Source organism: Bos javanicus, chromosome 18 (assembly GCF_032452875.1).
Source record: "Bos javanicus breed banteng chromosome 18, ARS-OSU_banteng_1.0, whole genome shotgun sequence".
In the NCBI taxonomy this organism is placed as follows: domain Eukaryota; kingdom Metazoa; phylum Chordata; class Mammalia; order Artiodactyla; family Bovidae; genus Bos; species Bos javanicus.
The window spans coordinates 46,123,836-46,143,255 of record NC_083885.1 but is presented as its reverse complement, the minus strand read 5'-3'; the positions used below and the strand labels follow the sequence as shown (position 1 = coordinate 46,143,255).

The 19,420-nt window shown below is 54.8% G+C and overlaps 2 protein-coding genes across 3 annotated transcripts; both read right to left on the bottom strand.

Moving 5' to 3' along the window:
- Positions 1 to 5,413: 5,413 nt before the first annotated feature.
- Positions 5,414 to 7,853, bottom strand: HAMP (hepcidin antimicrobial peptide). Its single transcript, XM_061387989.1, has 3 exons — positions 6,726 to 7,853; positions 5,724 to 5,783; positions 5,414 to 5,633 (listed from the first exon to the last, which is right to left on the bottom strand). The coding sequence occupies exons 1-3, from the start codon at positions 6,810 to 6,812 to the stop codon at positions 5,532 to 5,534; spliced, it is 249 nt and encodes an 82-aa protein (XP_061243973.1). The 5' UTR covers positions 6,813 to 7,853; the 3' UTR covers positions 5,414 to 5,531.
- A 1,683-nt stretch (positions 7,854 to 9,536) lies between these two features.
- USF2 (upstream transcription factor 2, c-fos interacting) lies at positions 9,537 to 19,219 on the bottom strand. Of its 2 annotated transcripts, none has more exons than XM_061387985.1 (10): positions 19,135 to 19,219; positions 18,818 to 18,864; positions 18,592 to 18,710; positions 18,248 to 18,448; positions 17,678 to 17,828; positions 17,457 to 17,544; positions 17,094 to 17,152; positions 10,541 to 10,635; positions 10,270 to 10,398; positions 9,537 to 10,170 (listed from the first exon to the last, which is right to left on the bottom strand). In XM_061387985.1, exons 1-10 carry the CDS (start codon positions 19,194 to 19,196, stop codon positions 10,081 to 10,083), a joined length of 1,041 nt encoding a protein of 346 aa, XP_061243969.1. In that variant the 5' UTR covers positions 19,197 to 19,219; the 3' UTR covers positions 9,537 to 10,080. The 2 variants fall into 2 exon arrangements, with proteins under 2 accessions (XP_061243969.1, XP_061243970.1); XM_061387986.1 differs by having other exon boundaries at positions 18,329 to 18,448.
- Between the last annotated feature and the right edge of the window lie 201 nt (positions 19,220 to 19,420).

The window sequence follows — 19,420 nt, the reverse complement described above, 5'->3', positions numbered from 1 at the left end:
GAGGCCAGTGTGACCAGAAGGAGGCAGGCTCTAGAGCTCGCTCTTGGCTTTAGTCCCCTCCATCCTCCCTAGAGGGTGTCGTCTTTGGTGCCCACACCCTGGTCTATTCTCTTCCAGGCTCTTCTTGCCATTGGAAATGACTTTATGTGTTAACTGTTTCCTCCCATGAGAACATGACCTTCAGGAGGACAGGGCTTTGCTTCCTCCCAATCTACCCTGCGGGCAGACGGACTCCTGAGTTAAACTTCCTAACCACAGAGTGGGTGCACGAGTGTGTTCCTCACATACCCTCACTGGAGGCCTTGGCACTGTTCCTTCCTCCTGGAAACTCCCCTGCCCCATTCCACTTCCTGATCTGCTGCTGACCAGCCCCTCTCCGCCAAGCCGAGCCCCGCTGTTTAAAAGCTGCCCCAGGGGCTTCCCTCATGACTTAGTGGAAAAGAATCTGCTTGCCAACACAGGAAACATGGGTTCGATCTCTGGTCCAGGAAGATCCCACACGTCACGGAGCACCCACATCCTTGTACCACAACTACTGAGCTTGTGTTCTAGAGCCTGCAATAAGAGAAGCCACTGGCAAGGAGAAGCCCTCATTCCACAATGAAGAGTAGCCCCCACTCACCTCAAGTAGAGAAAGCCCGCGAGCAGCAGTGAAGACCCAGCACAACCATAAATAAAATATTTAAATACTGCCCGGTCCTTCCATGGCCCTCAGCACCTCGTTTGCCCACCTGCACCTTCAGTGAGCTGCTTCCCCACTGGTATCTGAGCTCAGGCTTCCGTCTGTCCGCCTGTCTGTCTGTCTTGTTCACCCCCGTGTTCCCTAGCACAGTGCCTGGTGCACGAGGGTGCCCAACCCGGGCTGTGCTGACTCTCTGAGCTGGGTGGGGACCCTCTGTGTGCAGATTCTATGGTGATCCTCCTGCTGCCCCAGGCCCAGTCATAACCTTTGCCTGGTGGTGGTGTGACTAAGTGTTCAGTTCAGTTCAGTTACTCAGTCATGTCTGACTCTTTGATACCCCATGGACTGCAGCACGCCAGTCCTCCCTGTTCATCATCGACTCCTGGAGTTTACCCAAACTCATGTCCAGTGAGTCTGTGATGCCATCCAATCATCTCATCCTCTGTCATCTCAGCCTCCTCGTAGTAGTGGCTTGATCGTGAGCTGCTCAGCCACACTAGGGCATCTTCTGTCCTTCAGGCCAGAGCAGTGGGGAGGAAGGGAGGGAGAGAGGGCCCTTTCTCCCAAGGGAGAACCCCGCCCTGAGGCACAGGGATGGGTCGAGGCGGGGAAATCCCCAGACTGGGGAGTGAGGAGTCAGAGAAGCCTAGGGGCGGGCAGAGGGGGGGGCGGGCAGAGGGGGGGGGGGGGGGGGGGGGATGAGGAGTCCCACCCCCACCTCAGGCTTCATGATGTCAGACTCTGCCCGTGCCTTTCCCAGGCAGGGACAAAGGCCCATTGAGATTGGGGTGGGGCCTGTACGCCTGGGTCCCAGAGAAGAGAGGGACCTGGTGCGTGGGCTTTGGGGGAGGACACAGAGATCTTGGAGGACTCAGATGTCACAGCCTTCCACATCAACACCAGCCGCGTTGGAGTTGTGTGTCTAGTTTGAGGGGTCCACCATCTCTCTGGGGGTGAACCGAAGGCTGTCCCTGGGGGCGGGCTGCACAGGTGAGTGTGTCCCACAGGGGGTGCTATTGCTGAGATCTGCACCCGGGTCCCCAGCCCACTGGAGGACTCAGGGACCTGAGAGCCTGTGCCCGCAGAAAGGTGAGGTGCCACTCAGATCCATCTACCAGTGCTGCCCAATCACCAGGTCTTTCCAGGAAAGGCAGGTTTGCTAGGGTGATTGTGACAAAGCCTCATAAATCAGGTGGCTTAAAAAATAGAGTTTATTGTCTCATGGCTATGGTTTCACCAGTAGTCATGTACGGATGTGAGAGTTGGACCATAAAGAAGGCTAAGCGCCAAAAGACTGATGCTTTTGAACTGTGTGTTGGAGAAGACTCTTGAGAGTCCCTTGGACTGCAAGGAGATCCAACCAGTCCATCCTAAAGAAGATCAGTCCTGGGTGTTCATTGGAAGGACTGATGCTGAAGCTCCAATACTTTGGCCATTGATGCTAAAGAGCCATCTCACTGGAAAAGACCCTGATGCTGGGAAAGATTGGGCAGGATGAGAAGGGGATAACAGAGGATGAGATGATTGGATGGCATCACTGACTCAGTGGACATGAGTTTGAGCAAACTCCAGAAGATAGTGAAGGAGAGGGAAGCCAGAATCAGACACGACTTAGCACTGAACAACAGCAACAAATTGTCTCATGATGCTGGAGACTAGAGGTCTCCACATCCACGTGGTGTTCTCCTATATGTGGGTCTCTGTGTCCAAATTTCCACTTTTTATTAGCACAACAAAGCTACTGGATTAGGACCCACCTAATGACCTCATTTTAATGTGATTATCCTTGTAAAGACTCTATCAAAGGACATCCCTGATGGTCTAGTGATTAAGATTTATCCCTGGTGCAGGAACTAAGACCCCACATATTGAGCCAAGCAATCAAAAGAAAAAAAAAAAAAAAGAGAGACCTTATCACCAAACAAGGTCACAGAATTGCATTGGGGGTTAAGATGCCAACATTTACATTTAATTAATTAATTTATTTATTGGCCACATGGCTTGCAAGATCTTAGTTTCCCAACCAAGGGTTGAACCCAGGCCCCAGCAGTGAAAGCACTGAATTGAGTTCTAACTACCAGACTGCCAAAGAGTGAAAGTCACTCAGTCGTGTCCGACTCTTTGCGACCCCATGGACTATACAGTCCATGGAATTCTCCAGGCCAGAATACTGGAGTGGGTAGCCATTCCCTTCTCCAGGGGATCTTCCCAACCCAGAGATTGAACCCAGGTCTCCCGCATGGCAGGCAGATTCTCTGTATCATCTGAGCTACCAGGAAAGCCCTGCCAGGGAAACCCCAGCATATAAATTTCAGACGGACCTAGTTCAGTCTGTAACAGCAAGAGTTCAGATTTCTATGTGAAATATCTCAGTCTTTAGGTATTTGCCCAATTTTTACCTAAAACACTGTACAGACTGAGCAAAACTCATCTTAGGACAGAATCAAGCCCTTGCACCCCCTTGGTCCACGTGCTCTTGACTGGGAGCAGGTGCTTAGTCTAACCCAGAGGCGCTCTCTGCCGTCAGCCAACAACAGGAGTCTTCGAAGTGTGGCCCCCAGGCCAGCAGCAGCGGTATCAGCTGGGAGCTTGTTAGAAATGCTCATTCCAGGGCCCCACCCTGGACTTGCCAAGTCTGCCTTTCACTAGGCCTTCTGGGAGATTCGGGTGCACACTGATGTTTGGGTACCTCTGCTTCCCATCACTAGGACCACCTGGAGGACTGGCTAAGCTGAGAGAAGAGCACTGGTGTGGGGATGACCCTGGTGGTCCAGTGGCTAAGACTCTTTGCTCCCGATACAGGGGGCCCAGGTTCACTTCCTGGTCAGGGAGCTAGATCCCACATGCTGCAACAAAGATTCCGCATATCACAATTAACACCCAGTGCAGCCAAATAAATAAATAAAAATAAATATTCTTTCAAAAAGCTCTGGTGTCATCAAATGCAATCAGCAATTTCGAGTTTCACACCTCCGGGGTATTTATTTATGAGGAGAGTCTGAGAGGCCTCCACCTCCTGTCAGTACGAATCCTTCCCGTTGATGAGGCATTGGACGGTTTCCAAAACCGCTTCACACTCTTCTGTTGCTGAGCATCATGACAGTCCAAAGAATTGAGGACTCTAGAAGCTTCTCTCCTTTTACAGATGAGGAGGTGGGGTTTCACAGTGGGGCGAGGACGCCTCAGAAATCCCACAGCTGAGAGGTGCGGCCAAGCTCCCCACACAGCTCTTCCTCTCCCTGTCCTTCCATCTCTGTTTAGGAAAACTTCTGGCAGACGACGAGCCTCTTGTGGCTTCCAAGGCAGAAGCTGATGGTGTGCAGAACCAATCTGGCTCCCAGCTGGGTTTAGTTTGGCTCCCAGAGTGTTGATTTTTAAAAAATTGGATTCCTTTCATCAGTTGCCAAGATTTTAGGAATCAGGAAATTTCACATAAAAATAAGGATCGCCACCTTCTTTTGAAAAGTAGCTCTAGTGATGTTTGGCCTGCCAGTGGGTGCGGCAGCCCTGCCTGGCAGCCCTCGTTGAAGGGGGCCCCCAGCCTCCCCAGTCCCTATCTTTACACGACTCTGAGGCCAAGTGGCTGAGGCCCTTTATCATCGTGCTAGCGCCGATGTGCTCTCACGGGCTAAGATGATAATGAAATGCATCTTGCATCTCCTCTTCTATCAAAAGTGGGCAAATCACATAAATTGAGAGGAATGCAGTTTTCAAGAAGAAAGGGAGGAAATTCAAGCCCTGTGGAGGTGAATGGTATTGTCCTATGGGTCCTAGGCCAAGCGTGTCCTAGCTGAGAGCATACAACTGAAGACGCTCCTGTGAAACAAATCCGTCAGGCCTCACTCATTTACTGCACCTGTCTGCTCCCTGAAGGACAGTGCTTCTCAAACTTTTTGGTCTCAGGACCCCTTTATACTCTGAAAACTTGTTGAGAACTTCAAAAACCTTTTGTTCTAGTGAGTCATCGCTATAGTTGCTTTATCTATTAGAAATTGAAACTAGGTATTTTTTATCTTTTATTATTTTTTTGGCTGCACTGGTTCTTCGTTGCTACGAGTGAGCTTTCTCTTCTTGCAGCCAGCGGGGGCTACTCTGTAGCTGTGATGTGCAGGCTTCTCATTGCCGTGGCTTCTCTTCTTGTGGAGCCTGGGCTTAGTTGCCCCACAGCATGTGGGATCCCAGTTCCTGTAGTAAGGATCGAGCCCGAGACTCCCAGATTGGCGGGCAGACTCTTAACCACTGTATCACCAGGGACGTCCCAAAACTGGGACATTTTTAAAGCACAAGACACAGAGCACACCATCAGCTAGCTGTCAGAAGGATAAGATCAACACATGTCATGGAGCCTCTGGAGAGCTCCACAGTCTCTTCTCAAGAGAATGAGTGTGAGAAAGATAGGTAGCATCTTTAGTTGTCTCCACTTTGTGGGGCCCTGGAGGAGTCCCCAGATCTTGCTCTGAGAACCCTTGCTAGGGATCTGAATTTACCCGTTTTTAAGAAGATTCCAAAGAGGAAACTTGAACTTTCACTCCCTGCTGTTGCAAAGTAAATTCAAGGTCTTTTGAAGTAGGGGAAGAAGAGAAAACATATCCTTCACCAAGCTTCCTTGCGACCTCCCAATACACACAGACCCTGCACACCCCACCGAGGAGGACTGGCCCTCCGAGACAGGGCCCAAGACAAGCCTCTGGCCTAGACCTGGGCAGGGAGCAAAGACAACAGAGACTCTGGTTTGGAAAACAGGAGCTGGAACCAGCCATTTTATTTCAAGACTATTCATCGAGTGTTGGAGGGCAGCAGGAATAAATAAGGGAGGAGGGCACGGAGGGCGGGGGTTTGGGGGGGTGGTCTATGTCCTGCAGCACATCCCACACGTGCCTTTACGACAGCAGCCACAGCAGAAGATGCAGATGGGAAAGTGGGTGTCTCGTCTCCGTCTCTGGAGCACGGGCTGTGGGAAGGAAGGGCAGTGAGCTGGGCGTAGGGGCCGCAGGCACGGGAAGGCGGGCGAGGCTCAGAGGGGAGTCCCAGGGGCTCTCACCGTCAAGCCAGCTGCCGCTCCAGCTGTGTCCTTGGTTTGGAGGTCTGTGAGCTGTCGTGTCTGTGAAAAGCAAAAGGGGGTACTGAGGATGGCAGGGCACTGGCAGAGCTCTCAGTCTAGCTCCCCGGAGCAGTGACTCCCCAGGGGTTGGCATCTCCTGGCCCAGCTGGAGTCCCAGGAGTGGCCTCTCGTTCGGACCTTTCCTCTCCTTCCCACAGGCGGTTCTCCTGTCTGCAAACATCCCAGATCTGTCTCCTCCCCTCTCTGCAGCTGCTCACTCTTCTATAGGACCCTCCATGGCCTGGAGGCCTGTCCCCACCCTGTATCTTGCCCCTCACAACCCATTCCCCACGTGTTATCAGTCAGATCTCAGCTTTCTCCTTTTCCCAAGCCTGCAGGGCTTCCTCTGCACTTGCTTATAAGACTTGGCACGGCCACCCCTTGGTCTCATCCCCAATTACCATCTCCTTCACTCACCCAGCCCTCTGCTCCTCGGGTCCACGGTGCTTGCCCCCACCTCGGTCTCTGCTGGCTGCCCCCTTCTCTTATCCTCCCAAATAGGTCAAATAACATTTTCTCACAAAATAGCCAACCCCCACCATTACTCTCCCACCATCTTTTATGTTATTCATGGAATAGCATTTCCTAAACACAAGTATTTCCTTGTTTTAAGTTCATTGGCTGGTTTCCTGCCCTGGATTATGAGAATATTCATGAGAATATTCAAGCTCCATGAGACTATTACAGCTTGGTCACCGCTGTCTAGAACAGGACTTACTGCTGAGCAGGCACTCAGTAAATCACTGTGGAATTAGATCAGGGTTCCCAGACCCTGCCGCTTAGTACCCCATCTCTGTGCTCTGAACAGCTGTCTGTCCCCCCTTCCCTTGCCCTGAGCTCTGCCCGCATGCTGGGGGTCTTCCTCTGCCCTCCGCAGTCGTCTCCCAGGGGCCGTAGCGATTCCGGCTGCCCTCCGGGGCCCCAGGCCCTGTGGGCTCTCACCTGGGGAGGGAGAACGGAGCCGCTGGTCAGGCTGAGCAGGACAAGGAGCAGAAGGCAGGTGGCCCGGATCTGTGTGTTCAGTGCCATTGTGCCGTCTGTCTGGCCGTCCTGCCGTTAGGTCTAGGACCTGCTCTGGTGTCTGGGAGCCCAGTTACAGTTGCTTTTATGGGTCCTCCTGGGGGAGGCGGGGATGCGAAGCCCTCTCCCCTTTGGCCCGACTCATTTCCAAGAAGGTGGTGGCGCCGAAAAGGCGGGAGAGATAAGCGGGAACAGAGGTGACAGGGAACAGGGTTGTGTCACCCTCAGCCGACAGAGGTGTGTCCAGGAGGTGGGGCAGACATGACCACGGACACACGCCTCTAGTCAGCCACCTGGGAGACACTTTCCCTGACATGACATCACCTTGTTGATTTCAGGAAAAACATTCCCTCTTTTGCCCCTGCAGTAGAACGGATCGAAGAGCAGGAGTAAGGTTTCTTCCACCTCACACGGTTCCTGACCTCGTCATTCATAAGCAGTATGGCTGTCACTTCCCGGGTGCCTCATCACTCTCCCACCATCTTTTATGTTATTCATCAACAGCATTTCCTAAACACAAGTGTTTCCTTGTTTTTAAGTTCACTAATTCCCTGACCAGGATGTCAGCTCCATGAGAATATTCTTCTGTCAACTACCTTGTTCACAGCTTGGTCACCACTCTCTAGGATAGGACTTAATGCAGAGCAGGCACTCAGTAAACCACAGTGGCACTGGATTGAGGTTGGCTCCTGGGAGGGAACACCGTGATGCCCATGTGCAGGAGCTCATGTCCACAGGAGCCCCCAGCACACGTGTGGGGTTTCTCAAGGGTCAGAACCTTAAGACGTGGCCCTGTGGATCTGGGAAATGTTCCTGTGAAGTTTTGGCCAAAAAGGACAGTGGTGACGGTAACAGCGAACACCCGATGACTGCACCTCACAAACCAACAGATACACTGACTCATTTCTGTGTTAACTCAGCCCGTGCGACCTTGCCTCTGAGCAGCTCCTGCCTGCCCCATCCTGGGCTCTGTTCTGCTTTCAGGGCCCTAGCTGCCTTCTCAGCCACCGACCCCCCGGCTTCCCAAACCCTGCTCCTGGGAGAGGAGCCCACCATGCCCACCTAAGACTTTTTAACTAAAGATTTATTATTTATTTATGGCTGCCCTGGGGTCTTTCATTGCTGCACACGGGCTACTCTTCCTTGCGGTGCCTGGGCTTCTCGTTGCGGTGGCTTCTCTTGTCACACAGCAGGGGCTCTGGAGTGTGTGCGCTTCCGTAGTTGCAGCGCACAGGCTCAGTAGTCATGGAGCATGGGCTAAGTCACCCCGTGGCTTGTGGACTCTTCCCAGACTGGGGATCAAACCCACGTCCCCTGCATTGGCAGTTGGATTCTTAACCACTGGACTCCCATCAGGGAGGTCCAGAGACTCATCTTTTTCACTGTTTAGGGAGAGGAGCTGAAGGCAAAGATTTAAGACACTGCCAAAGCTTGGTCATCCAGAGGCAGAGCTGGGCCTCCAGCCTGGGTCCTGTGTCCTCAGCACCAGGCTTTCCTGCTTCCAGAAAACACAGGAGGGCATGGTGGGTCTGCTAGACCACGCTTGTACTGGCTCAATGAGCACACTGTGTGCATCCCAACTCCAGTCGGGAACATCATGTTGGCACCTTGAAACCCCCACTGGTGGGTGTACTTACACCACAGACATTGGCAAACACTACAAATCAGGCTTTTCTTTGGAGGGCTGGCTTCCTGCATACGATGGAAGAGGAGCTGAACCAAGGATGCCTGGCTGTGGCAATCTCATTGCCACGTATGACCTGAACCATCTTAGGGTGCTCACGGCCCAGGGGAACAGCAGATCGTGACTTCAGAGATAGGTCCTTGGCTGTCTTCTCTCTCTCACTCCCGGGTCACCCAGTGACAACCCTACAAGCCTGGGGATGGTGCTGCCAAGGAATGAACTCTTCTTCCTGGCCCTGAACTGCTGCCAAGGCCCACTCGCAAAGCATGAAAACACGGGACCCTGGGAAGTAAGTTTCCTGCCATCTGTTAGGCTCCCCCAGCTGCACACAGCCTCACTCTCCAAAAGAGAAATGGCCAGGACAGGAGACAGGGCTCTCAGAGGGAAGGAAGAAAGCAGCCGGGGATATCTGGGATGGGTGCGGGGTGGCGAGCTCAGCAAGGTGACCAGACCTAGATTCTGGGAGTGGCTGGAGTTGCATGGGGGCTGCATGCTCACCCACAGGGAGACACAGCAGCACCCCCCAGGCATCACTGCATCATCTCAGCTCAGGCCAGGTTTCATCATCAACCAGGGGCAGGGGTCACAGCACAGGCGCCAGAGTCGCGGTGCGAGGCGACAGGCTGACGGGCCAAGCCTGGCTTCCTGGCCATCTGCCCTCCCTGAGGGTGGGGGGCTCAAGGCCAGGCCCCACCATTGGCTAGTGCAGAGGGGAGGGCGTTAGCCCAGAAGGGCAGAGTCAGGAGATAGTCCTGTTTTTAGGAACTAGTGACATGAAAGACCCCAGCCTCTCCTCCAAAAACATGTGGCATATCCTTGACCCTGGCTCCCCCTGCCCCCCACACCACATATGCACCACCTGGGGCCTCAAAGACACTATTCATCCCTTAATTCCTCCATCTGTACAACCAACAGACTGGGTACCGGGCGGCGCGGGATGGCCGGGACTGGTACTCAGCCACGAACAGAAGAGCGAGGTCCTGTCCCCGGGAGCCCTGCATAGACCCCAGACCCCCTCCCCACATCTGAGATGGACAAATACACAGACAGACAAGGCGGGGCCACATGGGGCCAGTTTATTGCAGTTAAATACCTCTCTCTCTCTATTTTTTTTGTCCATTTTTTCCATAAAGAAAATTAGAACACACTCACACACCCAGAGGGGAGCAGGGTTCCAGAAACAAGAGGTGGGGTGGGACGTGGCCTCCCTGCTTGGGTCCAGGCCCCCCGCAGGACCCCCTCCTCCCCATAAGCACCCTGGTCTCAGTACCTCGGGAGTCCGAGGAGGCAGCGGGGTGTGGCAGGGGCTCTGTCCTCCTCCCTCTGGCCTCCAGGTGAGACCACCAGAAGTGCCGGGTTGAGTGGGGGCCGGGAGAAGGGAGACAGACAAATGGGGGAGGGGATATGGTTTCCAAGTTGAGGAGGGCGGTGGGCGCTTATCCACAGAAATGCATTATTTCTCCCCATTTTTTTGTTAAAAATCTACTATAAAAAACGCAGCTGGGGGAGGGGCGTCTGTCCCTCTCTGTGCTAAGGGCTGGGGAAGGGGACGGTGGGGGCCCGGAGGCGGCCCCCGCCGCATGGTAGGTGGTGTCACTGCCGGGCGCTCTCGCCCACCATCTCCAGGTTGTGCTGCTGCAGCTGGGCGCGGAGCACGGCGTTCTCGTTCTTCAGCTCCTCGATCTGCCAGACACGACGGGGGACAAGCAGCCAGAGCTGGCTCCCCGCGTCCTGGGGTTCCTGGGTGCCCCCCATCCCTGCCCTCCCAGCCCTGTGGCTCACCTGTTGCCGCAGGAGCTCATTGTCCATCTGCAGCCGCTCGGCCTCCTTGAAGGTCTCCTGCATGCGCTGGTTGGTCTGGCGCAGCTCCCGGATGTAGTCGCAGGCCTTTGACAGGATCCCTCCTTTACTCTGGGGAGTGGTGGGCATGAGCATCAGTGAGCACTGCCTGGCAGCCAATGCCCACCAGTCGTCTCAGCCTGAGACAACTCCCACGCCCAGCACTCAAGACGGATTCTCTGCAAGGGGGCTGGGGGACCAGGGGGACACTCACCGCTCCCGTCTTGCTATTATCTGCATTACAATCTGGAATGATTTTTGAAAGCTGGACGATCCAGTTGTTGATCTTGTCCCTCCGCCTCCGCTCCACTGCGGCGAAAAGAGTAGGAACAAGGCTGTGTCCAGTGTGCTCCCTCTATGCCCGGGCAAGTTACCTCCCGAGGCAGATGGCACGAGAGCCGAGGCTGCCGAGGCACAGCTGGGCCCGCCCGAGGTCACATGGCCAGCAAGTGCAGGGGCCCGACCTGAACCCAGGCAGCTGGCTCTAGCCCGCTCCACATGGTTCCTCAATAGGAACCGAGAAATTCAAGTGCCACCCTCAAGTGCCACATATACCCTCAGCGCAGCATCGACAGCTGAGGGGCTGCGGGGTTTGTTCTGTTGGTTGGCCCAGCAGGTTTTGAAAAATTTGAGTCAACATTTAAAAATTAGAAAAGTTCACATAACAACTGGCCTCTTTTGAAAAAAGGAGTTGTGGCACAGTGGGCACGTGTCCCTGGGAGGCAAGAAGGGGCCAGAGCCCCTTTACACAGGACCCGGATGACCCTTTCTGGTCCCCACAGTCCCTGAACTTGATTCTCCATGGCGGTACTCATGTATCCCGAGTTCTGGACCCCACAGTCCTGTTTTTCTCTTCATCATTAAAATCCCAGTCTGACCACATCTCACTCCACTTACAATCCTTCTCCATGGCCCCGGCAGCAAGTCTCAGCTTCCCCAGCTGGCACTGCAGTTCTCAGGGGCCTGGCCCATCATCAGGGCACTGGGTCACCCAGAAACACCACGAACCCTATCTTGAAGGCCAGGTTTGACAAGCTACTGGCAGATTTTACTTGGAAAGTCCAGATGTGTGATTTATAACACTCTGTCTGCTCTGTCTCACTCTGTCTGCTGAGTTGAGTGGCAGCTGCCCCCTGCAGACAGGGCTCGTATGCATCTCTGCTGTGGCCTGTCACGACTTGCCTGGGGGCTGCCTGCACTGCAGCCTGAGACCCCTGGTTTGGGGCTCACTGAGAAAGCTGTCCCAGCCTTTCCTCACCTTCTAAGCACAGTATGAGGCACTGCTAGGGGCACACAAGAAAGCCCAGTTGGCCCCACAGTCTCACCCTCCTGCCAAGGCAGTCCATGGACAGATGCAGGTGGTCACTATAGGAAGGGGAGACTGTGGGTGGGATTTGGAAAGGAGGGTAAAGGAGAGTATTTTCTCAGGCTTGGGCGACTGGGGGAGAGGGTCGGGATGCGAGTGAGAAAAGTGGGGTGGGCCAGAAGGCTGCCCTTGACCCCCTCTCCTCCTGAGGCCAGCATTGCCCCTCAACCCAGCTGTTCCCTCAAAGGACGTGCCTGGCCACTAGAAGAAAACCCGACTGTCTTCCCCTGGCACTTGCTTTTGTCCTCTCACTGCTGACCGGTCCTTCCAAGTGCCCCTACTCTGGCCTGGGTGACAACACCCTCCCACATGGACTTGCTTCCTCCCTCATTCTCCTCTCTTGCTGCCCACAACCTCCCTTTACCACAGGGATAAGAATACTGCCCGGTATCGAGCTTCGCCTGACCCTGGCCCTGGGGTCAGTGAGTACACAGCCATGTGCCCCATCACTACCCTGGTGAGTGAACCTTCCCAGTCAGGGCGGTCATGTCTTACGGTCTTTGGGGACTCTGTGGCCCCGAACAGCAGCTAAGCTAAGAGTCCGGCCCAGCCTCCACATCCATTCTGAGGTGCCACCTGAGGAGCTCGCAAGCAGACAGCTGCCCTTCGCTACCCTCCTGCAGTCTGACATCCTTGAGCCTGGGTCCCATGCTGCAGCCGCATCCCATGCCCACTCCTCCCTTCCTCACTGGGGGCCGGGCAGGGGGTAAGGGACGCCTCTGGCTCGTATTCACTTCTTCAAAACTTACTGCTTGCTCTACTGTGTGCAGGGCACTCTGCGAGGCCAGTCCATGGCGGACTCAACCGCTGTCGTGCCAGCACTCACAGCACCAACGTGAAATTCACGTGAATGGGAGACACTGACACCACAGACTGGGGGTTACAACTGAAGACAGTGCCCAGTGCCTGGGGAATGCCCGGGCGGAGTACTGCTTTCAGCGTGGAGTGGGGTGGACTGTCTCTTCAGAGAAAGGTTTAGAACGTTAAGATGGGGCTGGTTTCTGAGAGGAAGGACAGTGGGCAGACAGGCATCACGAACCCAGAAAAGGCGACATGGAAACACTCTGGTGGGCGCAGGAGTTGGGGCAGGGGGATCAGAAAGGGTGGCAGAAATAGGTTGTGAAGGCCCTGAATGCCCTGTCAGTGGGTCTGGACCTTGTGTTCTCTTCCCCGAGGGGTCTAGGCCCTCGAGTCTGGGGCCCTTCTTGGCATGTAGTCAGGCCTGTGGCTTGGGGAGACCACTTCGGCACAAGTGAAATGGAGGAAGACCAGTCAAAACCAAGGCCATGTCTGTTCTTCAGAAGGCTTAAGTCGTAGCCATACAACATTTAAAACACAATTTAGAGCAAAATCTGCCAGGACTGATGGGAGAAATGGGCAAATCCACAAATATAACTAGAGATATCAACACTCCTCAGTAACTGACAAAACAAGTAGACAAAAAAATGAAGACAGAAAATCTGAACACTGTCAGCCAACTTGACCTAGTTACCACTGATGGAACACTCCACACACATCAGCAGATATGCCTTTTCAAGCACACACAGAAGCTTTCACCAAGATAGACTGTATTTAGGGCCATAAACTAAAGTCTCAATAAATTCCAAAGGACTTAAGTTATATACAGAGTATGTTCTCCGATCACAACAAAACTCATTTACAAATCAGTAACAAGAAGATACCAGGGGACTTCCCTGGTGGCCCAGTGGTTAAGAATCCGCCTGGCAAATCCAGGCGAGGTGGGTTCAACCCCTGCTTGGGGAGCTAAGACCCCACATGCTGTGGAGCAACTAAGCCCTCACGCCACAACTAGAGAGTCTGGGCACCGCAACTAAAGATCCCACATGATGCAACAAAGGCCCAAAGCAGCCAAATAGATAAATGTTCAAAAAAAAAAAAAAAGATAATCCAGAAAACCCATAAACATTCATAAGTTAAACAACACATTTCTAAATAATCCCATGGGTCAGTGAAAAAATAATCAGGAAAACAAAACATTCCAAATTGAATAACAAGAGAACACAACGTGTCCAAATGGGATAACGCTAAAGCAGTATAAGACTGAAATCTGCAACTATAAAGGCCTGTATTGAGAAAAAAGAAAGGTTTAAAAATCGTCTTAAAAAGCTGGGGGAAGACACCCAGCAAACCAAACCCCAGTTAAGCAAAACACATAAATTGGTCACAGTATGAGTAGGAACCAAGAAATAGAAAAAGCAACTAAGCAATCAGTTTTCACGTAAAGATCTGGATTTCTGGCTTCTTCAGAGGTTGAGTAGTGAGCCCAAATTCTGACACAGCAGCAACGGCGGGCACTGTGAGACCACCCTTCAGGCAGGACAGACACACTGGCCCCCGGTCACTGCTGGGGACCACCACTCCCCTTTCTGCTACACCAGGTATACTGACTTCCTTGGGGCCCTGAAGACATCTGCCTGCGGCCCAGAGATGGGGCCCTGTGGTATCAAGAAACACGGCAAAGAGGGAAAAGCAGAAAAGGTCGATTGGAGGTCCACTTTGGCACAGTGTCTCGGGTCCTGTGGCTGTGAGGGACAAAGAGGGCAGAGTTGAAGTGGCCTGGCTCTCAGGTCTGGCTTGAGTAATCATGACAGGGATCCCTCTTGCTGTTCTGGAAGAAGGAGGCTTTGGGAAGGAGGGACAACGGCAGGTTCTGGTTTGGACAAGTTGAGTGTGAGATGCTTCAAGGACAACCAGCAATAGAAATTTGGAACGAGCACCCCAAAATATGGGTCCGGAGGAGCATGAGAGAGATGGAGCAGAAAGATAGCTGTTGGCAGTGCACGGGGTTGGGGAGCCCTGGGAAGACATCAGGGAACAGTCTCATCTTTTTGGAGTCACATACTTTTCTGGAGAAAGCCCGCAGACTCTCTCCTGGGAGAAATGACACACACCAACATCTGGAGACAGGGACTAGGGGAGACTGACCGTCCCCAGGCCTGATGTTTCACTCTCCTGACCACTGGAAGAAGGGGCTGGACCCCAAGAGATACTAACAGCCAAACCAGCTTCCCAACTTTACCCATCATGAAGAGTCACCTGGGGAACTTGTTTTAGCGCAGACTCCCAGACACCCTCGGACCTACCCATTCAGCATCTCGTGAGGACGACCTAGAGATGGTGATTATTAACAAGCTTTCCAGGTGACCAGGAAGCCCTGCCCTCAGGAACAGGCTCGGAAGGAGAACTAGGGCAAGGAGAGCAGAAAGGAACGTTCCCGAGAGGAGGGGAATGGGCAGGGCCAGATGCTTGGAGTGCAGGCAGGAAAGGAAGCCAGTGGATTTGGCAATGAGGTCATCACGGGTGACCTTAAATGGCGCCGTTTTGGTAGAGAAATGAGCCAGATTGCCAAGGGTACAGGGAGGCTGCCGGGCAGAGGGTGGGTCAAACGTTCTGCAGGTTAGGACAAAGTGGGCTGGCTGCAGCTGGTCAGAAAGGGCAAGGTCATGAGAAGGACTGACTTTTATAGGATGAGGAAGAGTCAAGACTTTGGAGCTGGATTAACCCAGTGAGAGGCACAGTGACAGCAGGGTGGAGAGTGACTGGCTCATCTTCCAAGAGTTGTTTGCTGTGGTCTTAGCAAGTAGCACAATAGCCTGGGGGTAGCTGAGGGCTCACGTCTCAACGCGCTGCACCCTCACTATGAGCCTCTGGGGTAGTCATGTTAACACATTCGTACACAGGACTAAACAGGCACAGAGATGAAGAGCCAGTCCAAGGTCACACGACTGGTATGTAGCAGAGCTGGGACTGCCTGGGAGCCAATAGGAGACCCCTCAAACCCACCACACCCCAAAACCAAGCTCATGCTCACTGCTTCCCTTTAAATGAACCTGACCCCATCATAAAATCCTGATTCTTCAGCCTTGGCCTCTTCTCCCCTACAGCTTGTCCCCTCCCCTGACCCCCTCTCATGCCCTGTCCTGTCTGAGGCCCACAGGTGCAGTCACCTCCTATTTTCCTAGCTTCTGGCATCCCGTCACCCTTAGTATCCAGTCTCCATAAACAACCCCTCTGTTGACTTCCCCTCGAACCAGCACAAAGATCCAGGAGTGGGGGCCCTGGGAGGGCCTGTGACAAGACCCATGTGATCTGGCCCTGGCCAGTCCTCCCATGACTCTGCCAACTTCCTCTTTCCTTTCCTGAATTCTGCTCTTCTTCAATCACACCGAGTCTGTTCCAGCTCGGGCTGGGTGTTTGTACTTGCTTATCCCTCGCTGTCTGGGACTCTTCCTCAGGCTTGTGGGCAGCCCATTCAGGCGCCTGCTCAAGCGTCACTTCTAGAGAGGCCCACAAAGCTCCCTGCCACCATAACCCTCCAAGTCCTTACCAGCCTTATCTTCCTTCACATGACACATGACTTACGTTCCCTGACGTCTTATTGCACCTTTGTGTAGTTTCTGTCTCTCCCACCAGAATGAACACCCTCTGAGAGCCAAGGTGCCTGTTCCATTATCTGGGTGTATCTGAGGCCTAGAACAGGGGCTGGCACCTAGCACATATGTGCTGAGTAAAGGTCTGAACTCACCGAGCCGCTCAGAGCATAGCTGCGTCAGCCACCCCCCATCAAACACAGTGAGGACTCTCAAGGCCTCACCCTGACATTCAAGGCCCTCCTTGGCCCTCCCAAGCACTCCACAAGGAACCTCTGCTACAACCAAACCAGCACCCCCGGAGCAACCCTTCTCCACCCTGACTTCCTGTGCTTCCCTCTGCTGGACAGGCACTCCCAAAGGCCACCTCCCTGGGGAAATATCACCTGCTCCTCCAGTCAGTGTTCAGTCACACACTACCTTGAGCCAACCCGAGTTTCCTAAACACTCCACGCTAGGTTCCATACCTAGCACAGGGCACATACTGCCCAGCCTAGAATCCTCCTTCAGGAAGTATCTGCCAAATGACGGCTATTTGGGTGGAAGTGTTCCCTGGACATGTTCATGCACCGGCCTGAGCCAGAGACACAGACTGCCTGCAATTTCATTTCAGATGTACTTTCTCTCAGATCTGAGCTACTTCTGGAAGCCAGGCAAGCAGTGGGGTGGGGGGCTTGAGCAAACCAGCTGCCACATGGGAAGGCAGGTCCAGCTGCACCAGAGCAGCCCAACTTTCCCAGAGGAGCAGAAAATCCACACATGAATGTGAAACTCGCCATTTAAACTGCTGGTCATTACTTTAGAGTCACCAGCCAGGAAGACAAATATACCACAGCTCATGCCTCCTGCCTATATCTGCTGCTGACAAGTAGCCTCTCTGCTTCTGCCTTCCCAGCATTCAACCAACACCTCTCGAGTACTTGGATCAATAACCCGGCCACTGATCTGTGACTCCAAACACCCAGCTGGGGTTGAGCCCATGAGGCCTAGCAGCTCCTGCCTGACCTTACCTTCATTATGCTGAGCTCTCCTTCTCTCATCCCGTGGCGTTCTCGTCCCGTCGATTTTCCTAGAAGAGTATGGAAAAAAATGGGTACATGTTACCTCCAGCCTGTGTGTCCAAACATTTATTAAGGAGTCAGACTTAAAAATGATCTCTGCAAGACAAATCGATATGCAGAGACAAAGAGAGGGAGAAAATGGTATTTTCTTTACTTAAACTAGAAAAGCAAAAGCTGACCAAAAAATACACCAACTGCCTGCTGTGTATTCAACTGCCTGGTTCCCATCCCGGGAAAACCTCCTCTTTTTGGGTGCCCACGACAGGCCCTCCCAGCGTCCCCTATTCCTGGGACCAGGTCTCCTGCACATACGGGGAGTAGGGGTGTGTCCGAGGTGCAATTGTCCTCTGCGTTCCTGTCTGAAGCACGTCCTGGGGCGTCATCATGACATAGAACTGGCCTGCAGGGAAAGTGGGGGTTAGCACTAAAACTGGGGGCAGAGTCAGAACTGGCTAGGGGTTGGGGGGGAGCTTCCCTCCCTGCTAGGCCTGTTGCCTCCCCTGCCTTCCGCCCTGGCCCCTTCCTTCCTTTACCTCCAGCCTGCAAGCTCTGGTCTGTGGTCTGTACGGACACAGCCGTGGTATCTCCCACACTGGACGCTGGGAAATAGGCAAACCGGGCCTCCCCACTGACAGCCTCAGCAGCCGGGCTGCCACCATTGCTGAAGGGATTTTGGATAACAGCCTAGGGAGCAGGAGGACAGAGGCCACCCTTAGCCATCTTTGCTTCCCAATCCATCCCCTAGCCACCATATTTGATGTTTACTGCATTCTCTACAGAGAGTGGGGAACCCCTGTGTCCCACTCTGCCCTGTGTCTCACAGCCCTGGAACTTGACAGATACTAAGCAATCACTTGGGGAGCTGACCCACTTTTAACTCTAAGAGAGTGCCCTGTGACCATGATTCCCATTTCACAAAACAAACAAAAAAAGATGTTCCGAAGGTCTTGCCCCAGGTTTCACCGTGCAAAACAAGAGATCTGACCTGAGGGCCTGAAGGCAGCATCTTAGTCCCACGTGCCCCACCCCCTTGGCGCTCCCCAAGAACAAAGTCAGTGTCCAGTGCCCCTTCTCCATCCCCCCAGAGGATGCTGGGCACCTACCAGTGGGAAGGGCGCTGCGGGACCTGGGGGCACAGAGGCAGCAGCGGGGCCGGGGCGCTGGGTGGCCCCATCCACACCCACCTGGGTCACAGCCTGCTGCCCCCCTGCGAAGGCAGCCGTAGACACGACGCTGACGGCGCCTGCTGTGTCGCCCTGGCCGTCCAGCTGACCATCAGTCACCTGGACTACGCGGTACGTCACCTGCAGGGGGCGGCAGAGCAGAGAGACCCGCGCTGGGGCCCGGGCAGGGGCCAGGTCCGAGCCCCTCCCAGCCCGCCCGCCTGCCCGCCCGTCCGGGACTCAGCCCTCCACTTGCCCGCCGGGCTCCGGGCCCGTAGCCTCACCTGTCCTCCATTATTCTCTGTGCGGAACTGGTACTGGATGTTGTGGTCGCCGAACGCCGCCTGCTGGACGCTGGCGATGGCCACCGCCGTCTGCTCCTCCGCCCCAGGCCCGTCCCCGCCTGCGGTCGGAGGGTCGCGGGGATGGTCAGAGGTGGCGCAAACCAGGGCGCCCCCAGTGCCTTCCCGGGCGCAGGTCGCGGCCCTGGTGGGCCCCGCGAGCACTCACCTTCCTGCAGTTCGACACCCTCCTCTGCCTCGGGTCCCTTGTCGTGACTGCGAGAAGCACAGGAAGAAGAGGGGATCAGGGCTGCCCGCGCCCCCGCCCCTTCGTCCAGGTGCAGGGCCCCCATCCCGCCCAGCCCAGTCTGCGACGGCGGCCCCTTGGGGACCGGGGACCGGGGGTATACGTGCCGGTTCCCCCTCCCTAGCGGCCTCCATTTTGAGCTGGGCCGGGCGGTCGCTCGGGATCATGGCGGCCCGGTCGCCAGGCCGAAGGGCCGGGACCAGGGCGCGCGGGGGCACGGGCCGGCCGGGCTCCCTTACCTGGCGGCGGCAGCAGCGGTGGCCGAGGCAGCGGGATCCAGACCCGGGTCCAGCATGTCCATGGGGGGGGTGGGGGCGGGGGGGGCGCCGGGCCCGGGGGGGGAGGGGAGGGGAGGGGAGGGGAGGGAGGGGAGGGGGCGGGCGGCCGGGGGGGCCCCGAGCCCGGCGCTCACGCCGCGCGGCAGGAGGGGACGGAGGAGACACGGGAGCCGCTCGCGCTGATCACGGGGACAAACAGTGGGGTCATGTGAGGAGGAGATGCCGCCGCCGCCGCCGCCGCCGCTGC

What these genes read in the sequence shown, in the direction of transcription:
- HAMP (XM_061387989.1), bottom strand. Translation starts at nt 6,812, where the DNA reads ATGGCACTGAACACACAGATCCGGGCCACCTGCCTTCTGCTCCTTGTC. An exon ending in GCTCCGTTCTCCCTCCCCAG is followed by an intron (nt 5,784 to 6,725) that starts GTGAGAGCCCAC and finishes TGCTTTTCACAG; the next exon opens with ACACGACAGCTCACAGACCT. An exon ending in GAGCGGCAGCTGGCTTGACG is followed by an intron (nt 5,634 to 5,723) that starts GTGAGAGCCCCT and finishes TCCTTCCCACAG; the next exon opens with CCCGTGCTCCAGAGACGGAG.
- USF2 (XM_061387985.1), bottom strand. Translation starts at nt 19,196, where the DNA reads ATGGACATGCTGGACCCGGGTCTGGATCCCGCTGCCTCGGCCACCGCT. An exon ending in CCAGAGCTTGCAGGCTGGAG is followed by an intron (nt 17,545 to 17,677) that starts GTAAAGGAAGGA and finishes CTTTCCCTGCAG; the next exon opens with GCCAGTTCTATGTCATGATG. An exon ending in GAGAGCTCAGCATAATGAAG is followed by an intron (nt 10,636 to 17,093) that starts GTAAGGTCAGGC and finishes TTTTCGCCGCAG; the next exon opens with TGGAGCGGAGGCGGAGGGAC.